Source organism: Crocodylus porosus, unplaced genomic scaffold (genome assembly GCF_001723895.1).
Source record: "Crocodylus porosus isolate Cpor-Errol unplaced genomic scaffold, CroPor_comp1, whole genome shotgun sequence".
In the NCBI taxonomy this organism is placed as follows: domain Eukaryota; kingdom Metazoa; phylum Chordata; order Crocodylia; family Crocodylidae; genus Crocodylus; species Crocodylus porosus.
The window spans coordinates 95,544,569-95,552,220 of NW_017728918.1; the positions used below are offsets into that span (position 1 = coordinate 95,544,569).

Below are 7,652 nucleotides of genomic sequence, written 5' to 3' on the forward strand. Positions count from 1 at the left end.
GATTTTTAAAAGGAAGTTAGATAAGCACCTTGCCGAGGTCATCTGACCCCGGTGCTCTTTCCTGCCAAGGCAGGGGGTCGGACTAGATGATCTTCCTAGGTCCCTTCCGACTCTAGCTACTATGAAACTATGAAACTATAATGTGAGAAACATTTGTGAAGTGGCCATTTTTTCAATCAGCAATCTTACCAAGATTCAACTTTGAATCAAACAGAAACTCAATTTCTGTAGAAATTCAGATAATATATGTTCTGGCTCATGTCAATATTATTGTTTCAATTAAAGCCTCTCTTGAAATGTCTCATAAATACTACTACATGCACCATGCACATTACAAGTACAAAAAAGCAAGAGTGCCATTCCCATGTAGATAAACTGTCCTGTACAGGTAATTGCAAGTAGATATAAAAATTAACTGAACCACTTTATTAGCATTCAAACAATAATCAAGATTAATGAAAAGTTGCTCATACTAATGCCTAAAGAAATTTAAAAACATTAGTAGTTTAGGTGAAGTGAGAGGAATTCTGCACCAAGCATTTAATAAACAATATTTGATGTCTTATTGCTTACCAACCACCTGATGGCAGCACACACCAGGTTTTATTCTTACCTGCATAAACTGTTCACTTCCTGTTCTAAGTTCTTCAAGCTGCTGTAGCTGCCCAGCTGCTAAACTGTACGACTCCTCTGCAGTCCTACAGTCCAAAGGATTTGCATGCAACTGTTCTCTAAGCCACATCTGAGTCCTCACTGAGGGCTGAATGGGAACGCCACTCACAGACTGCAAAGTTGCATATTTTTGTCCAAAAGCGTCACAACTGGCTGTGGTGGGTTTGCTTTCAGGTAAGGCACTATAGGTCATGTCTAAGGCATGTCTCCGATGAGAGGAGTCTGAAACAAAGTCATCTTTGCTGCAACTTTCAAATTTGTATTTGCAGTCCAACGCAGACAATTGTTTTTTCCCTGTTTCTTTATCCTCAATTTTTAGCAACTCCATACTATTATGAAAACAACTTGGCCCATTTGTCCTTAATTGCGGTGACATGGTCTTGTCTCTCCCTGATCTGTCTGTACTAGCCCTGGAGTCCTCTGAATGGATACTTTCATCCTGACTGCAGGTATCTGGTGTGCTGAGTTTAGACAAGGATGACCATTTCCTTACAGGCCTTGCATCCTTCATGTCCAGAGAGTTGTCCAGTGTGCCCCGATTTCTGCTTCCTCCTGACCGTAATAGGCTCGTACTCCACTTTGAACCATCACACTTGAAAGGTTCCCTGTGTTTGGAAAGTGAAGAGCTGGCATTAGACGGCATCACATGGGCAGTGGGAATAGAGACCAATGATCGGCTGGGTTTAAACGAGGAAGTACCACTTGAAGTTGAATGATCTGGGAAGAAAGATGCATCAAGTAAATAAAGTGCAAGACAAAACTCCTGCCAGCATTACCAACCAAAGGGCTAAATATCAACAGCAAAGATGAAAAGCTAAAACAGGAAGGCGCCCTTCTAGAATTTCTTAACATGACACCAGCTAATAATCTAGGATATCTTGGAAAAACAGGTATCTATAAACTTTACCATTTAATAATTGTTTCCCGTCAGTGCTCTTAGCCAGACAACTGCATTTTCACTTTCCAAACTATGCTACCATTTTTAAAACACAGTACTTTCCACCACCTACCCCCCACCATTTTTTTCCATTACTGAAGTTGAATATTTTAATTTAAAACAGTATTCTCATAGATTAAAACAAGCTTTTTGGAAAGCTTTTCTGTTCCAGGTCAATTTTGCAATACCTACACAGGTAGAAACTACCTATTTGGCCCTCTATTAAATTACCAGTGTATTTGTTTAGTGTTAAGACTATAAATATAGGAAATATATTTTATATATTTTAATAATGTAACTTCATAGTAAGGGCTGGGTTGAGATTTTTTTTAAAGGAGCTTTAAAATTCTTCTGTTTCACATATTAATTGCATTTAGTCTCCAAACCTGACATAATTATTCTTCAAAGACATCTGAGTTTCTATACACTCTATGTTTATTAATGTTTACTATTTGCAGAGGAAACAATGAACAAGCATTCCCTTTCTAAAACTCGCTTTCCTCTGGTTTCTCTAGCTAAACAGTCACCATAAATTCTAAAGTTTTTCTCTCTGATTTTCACATACAGATAGTGGATCAGGCATAAGCTACTTCTGAACTTTTTAAACTAAAAATATACTGTTCTCTATATTCAGGTTAATATAATTTTCTAATGCTAAGAGTCTACAAAAAGATTATCAAGTTCCACCTGTTACTACTGTTCTCACCCTTGTCAATGTTTTTCCCTGATTCACCAAAGAGCCTGTGTAGCCAAGATAAGCAAGTCAGCAAGAGAGATGCCCATGTGAGTGAGTGTTCACATGTGCTATGAGGAGAGATTGCAGCTCTGTGGAGGTAATGGTACAGCATACAGTGGAATGATATACACACCAATGCACATGTGCTTATACCATGGAACGTTACATAATTCATAATTCAATTCTGTATTTTCTAAACAAAATAAATTCCAAGTTTAAAAAAAAAAAACAGTATAGAACATAAGTTCTCATAACATTTCCTAAAGGTTATGGACAAAATTTCACATAGCTTGAATCACGATCCCCTGTATTTATACATGCCACTGCAAAAGCACATGGTGTGGAAGTTACACCAAAGCTATGATTGATCAAGACATATAGGATGAGGAAGAAGAGGTCCAGTAAACAGGCAATACAAAGGAAGTACCAGAACCTAAAAAGGGACACTTATCAATAAAGCATGGATAAGAAATACTTCGCTTCTTTGCTTTCTACTATTTGAGTCAGTTGGCTTAACCTAAGTAGGATAAACTGTAAAGTGGAACCTCCTGTGTGGAAACAACATACAAAAAGAAGAAGCTATAAAATGAAAAGATCCTACTCATTTATTGTACTCTTCCCTGCATCGCCAGCTGAAATATTAACGTGAGTGCAGAATATAATGTATATGAGCCACAGAGAGATTGCTGGGGAAAGTTAACAGAGGTGAGACAGAGGTTACTGTGGTTTGACTGACAGCTCTCCTGTGCCAGCAACTGGTGCTTAGCTTCACTGCCTATAGACAACCAGAAATAAGCAGCTAATCCTCTCATTAGAGCATCACCTTCCACTAAGTCACATGGCTCAGCCTTGCCTATGCTGTCCTCATTCACCTACTTTGACTAAAACCTTTTTCTTGCAACTATGCACCTGTATTCTGTCCAGCAATAACCACTGCAAAAACAATCCAAAAGTAACTTCTTTTCCTTGTTGAAGTCAGGAGTAAGGACAAAAAGTAAGGTTTCACATTGCTTTATGCTGTACTTGGAAAACAGCACATAACTTGAATTGGCATAAAGGGAACTCACTTTACAATGTAACAAATAGGGATACATTCCATACCCCAGGGAGGGCTAGGGGAGGAAAGATGAAGGCCCCAGCAGTGAGAGAGGGAGTGGGGCACACGCAGGGGCTGGGCTGAGTGGGGCCCTGGCTGGCCTGAGTGGTGAGACAAGTGGAGGCCCGGGGGGTATGTGCCCCCCGATCTGTGTGTGGGCCAGAGGCAGCTGCCACTGCGTACTGCACTTTTGAGCTCCGCTACCCCAAGAGCTGCGCGATGCCATGTGCCTCCTGCCGCTGGGCAGGCAGGGGGCACAACGCAGGTGCAGCAGGGAGCAAAGCACTCAGGCTTCCACACACCAATCACAGCTGAGTGAATTTACCCCACATATAACGAATTTTTGGTATAAAAAGGGTCATTGCATAAGAATGAATTCGCACATACAGAACCCACATAAAGCAAGGGAAACCTGTACTACTTCCTCCACCAACATGCTTAATTTCAGAATTCAAAGATTCAGAATCAAAACAAGAGGGAGGCGGAGAGAGCACATGTGTGCATATTTCATATGGCCTCAGTAATTACTCTATTACAAGTTTGAACTATTCATTTTTGAATTGCAGTCTAAATCCTGGTCCCAATGGCAATAAAACTTGGCTAAGGAAAGACACTATTTCAGCAGCTATAAAATGTATATGGCAGGGGTTTTCAACCTTTTTGAATCAGTGTATCGCCAGTGGCCGGATATGGGTGGGGGGGAGGAGGGGGCTGCATGTGGCTGAACGCAGAGTGGCGACAGCCGCTGTGTGCAAGCTTCCTCCGCCCCTCACATCCAGCCGGGCAGGCAGCACCTGCACAGCAGCGTGGGATGGTGCGTGGCAGTACTCCGTCCCCACCCACCAGCGTGTATCCCCTTGGGCCTTCTTAAGTACCCCCAGGGGTATGCATACCCCCAGTTGACAACCCCTGGTATATGGTATGATGCTTAGAGGTTAACAGTGATGGATATTACCAAGAACCCTAAAGTATAAGGAAACTGTGTACTTAAAACAGATTAATGTATTTAAACTATGGTTTTCTTCTCTTGAATTTATACTTGTATTGAAAATTTGTTTCAATTTTCAGGTAAAAAGCCCTCGTCTATAAGCAAAGGTATCCTGCTATTTATCACAACTTCCCCACCAACAAAAATTTCTTTCCTCCCAGAAAAGGCAAAGCAACTCCTAAACATTTTTGACCATTTTTATTAAGAGAAAATACTGTATTTATTCAGGGGCATGTGGCAGGTGAATAAGACTTTCACCTTGTTTTGGGAAGGCAGAATGAAGGGAAAACCTCAGATTTTTTCAATCTTACCTGCCATGGAACCAGCTCACCTAAGGTAAAAGCTTCACTTGCCTGGAGCAGAGATAGAGTCACTTCATTAGCATCACTCCCCCTCCACTTACTGCTCAGCCCACAGGGTTAAACTGTAGCCACTGGCCCTGCAGCAGGCAGAAGTGGAAAGGGAAGCGATGCTGATGACAACTCTGTTTCTTTGCCATCAAGCTGGCTAGTTCAGCCCTGAGTTAGCTGGTACCAAACAGAGCCCCCTGCTACCATCCCAGCATCTGCATCCAATCTGGCATAGAAATCAGTTTCCTAGCTTAAGGCATACACACCAATTTTGGATGGCTAATTTTCAAAAAGACTGCACATGATACATGAATAAATGCAGTATCATCTGACACGTGCATTTTGGTGCCCCTGAAAAACAGTGAGCTGTGAAGTTTGGCATTTTATCTGGGCCAAGGATCTTACATAGGTAGTGCTGGTGCTACCTCCAGCATCCTTGTATATATCATCTACATGTAGTACTCATTTTACCTCTCCCCCTCCCAGTATCTTTACTCCACTTACACCCTTGTCTTTTCTTATTCTTTGTGTTAACGGTTCCATGCCAGACAAAAATAGTAGTGGGGATAGGGGGCGCCATCATCCACCATCCTCTGGCACTTTCAAAATATTTCTGAAGTGCTCACCACCCTTCAAGCATCTTGTGTGTACCTGACATATCTATTCACGTTGTAACAGCCACACATATAACTCCCACAGTCCCTTCCCTCTTGTGGGGAAGGGACTCATTTCCACCTTCAGCATCCAGTGATCACTAAAACCCACATGTATGTTTTCTTCCTTCCTTACCCCTATTTCTTTTGATACAAACACACAGTCAATTCTTGTTGGTTTCTTTCCACTGGGAGCTGTTCTAGTAAAAACTTTCTCCCCTGCCTACACATCTCTTAGGACTCTTCTTTTATTATATTTGTTAACAGTCTGGACAAGTTGTCTAGCTCCACTTCCTCCTTCCTCTGTTCTGTCACCTACTTTGATTATACAATTGAAATCTCCCACTATAATGCATGGTCTCCCTCTGACCACATAAACTGCTAGCTTTCCAAGGAGCACATTCTTTCCCTCTCCAGTAGTGCATATACATACAAGCACTCCTCGCCTTACAACATTTTGACTTAAGTTTTGCACTTACAAGGTTTATATATTGACAACCTGTTTCAACTTTATGATGCAAGTTTTGATTTTACAATGTTTGATCCGATGCCACACCACGCCACCAAACAAGTTTGCCGCATCACTCATCTCCCTGGAGAACATCTGTACAAACTTCCTTGGACATTTTAAGAAAACAGACAACACTCCAGAAAAACCTGCAGCCAAGAGCCCTTCAAAAAGTCCAGCAACGTCACTCAAATAAGTCCTTCCAAATCAATGTGAGAGTATTTACAACATAAATACATGAATGTAGCTATATTACTCATCTATAATTGATCACGTACAAAATTCTGGGGTATTTTTGGTGAAAACTGGGTACCGGGCCTTGGTTCAGGAACCAATCCCCCATTTATAACATTGTTTCTTATTAGAAAATTGGTTCTGTATTACAATGTTTCAACTTAAGACGCAGTTTTCAGGAACCAATTGTGTCATCATAAGTCCGAGGACTGCCTGTACATTGAAAAATTCTAATTCTGTTCCCCTCACTAATAGTATCATTCACTGCAATCTGCCACTCATGACTTCTTCTCCCTGCTTTGCTCTCAGCTCTGGGTTCCTGAATAATATTATTACTTCTGCCACTTTAATCTCATTTGTCTCTGACCAAGCTAGTTCCCAACTGCACCTTTTCTCAAAACATTTATAATCCCTCTCCCCTGGTATACCACATTTTTGTAGGTAGATTATGTATAGGAGATACATTAATCCATATTGCATCGGCACCAGTAAAAGGAAGATTGACATTATCAGCAATCAGGTTTTTTTGGCTGATGTGGCCAATGTTGCCAATAAATGCCACATGCATGCACACAGCCGCAGCATGTACACAGCCAGCCCGGCAGCTTGCAGAGCAGTGTCTGGCTGGTAAGTCTGTTGGTGAGAAATGGTTGGGAGAGGGAAGGGGCGTGGGCAGGGGTTGCAGTTCAAGGCCCCTGTGGTGAGGGAGGGAGTGGGGCTGGAGCAGGCGCTGCCCAGCCAGGGCAGGATACAGACAGAGCCATGAGTGGCTCATCCAGGGGGCGTGGATCCCACCACTGTGCACTCTCAGGGGAGCCATAGGGGCCACGTGTCCCCCAATCTGTGTGCGGCAAGGGCGGGCTGCTGCTGCAGGGTGGGGCCAGGGGCAGTGCTAGGCTCTTCCTGCCAGGGGGGTTGGGCCACAGCTGTGCCTGTGGCAGATGGCAGCAGCACTCGGAGGGGAGGCTACAGAGGGCCTACAGCAAATTTTGGGGTGGCTGTAGACCCCACTTTGCCCTCCCCACCCTAGTGTCACCACTGCCTGCCCCAAGTGCAGCCCCAGCCCAACGCCTGCTGGGAAGAGCCCTGCGCCACCCCAAGCCCCAGCCCACAGCGGCAGCCTGCCCTCACCCTGTCCACAAATCAGGCGCCACATGCCCCCCATGACTCCCAAGGTACGTGCATGGAGGTGGGATCCACCTTTGCCTTCCTGCACTCCCCAGACAAGCCACTCCCAGCTCCATCCTGCCCCAGTTGGGCAGTGCCTGCTCCTCCCCCCCTCATGGCAGAGGCCTTGATCTGCTCCCCCCATGCCCCTTCCCCCCAACTGACTTACCAGCCAGACACTACCCTTCAAGCTGCCAGGCTGCATATTGGCAATCAAATCTGTATTGGCCGATATACGGCTTGTTAATAATGAGCCATGAGTACTGACCCACAAAATCTTTATCAATGCACCCCTAACTATGTCCTCCCTT

General features: G+C 43.6%; 1 protein-coding gene across 1 annotated transcript in view; it reads right to left on the reverse strand.

Annotated features, from left to right (window-relative positions):
* The window catches only part of CEP85L (centrosomal protein 85 like), a 190,147-nt gene that overhangs the window by 101,340 nt on the left and 81,155 nt on the right, over positions 1–7,652 (reverse strand). Inside the window, exon 3 of the mRNA XM_019538196.1 lies at positions 614–1,389. Within this exon, the coding sequence (XP_019393741.1) occupies positions 614–1,389 (776 nt within the window). The remainder of the gene's footprint in view (positions 1–613; positions 1,390–7,652) is intronic.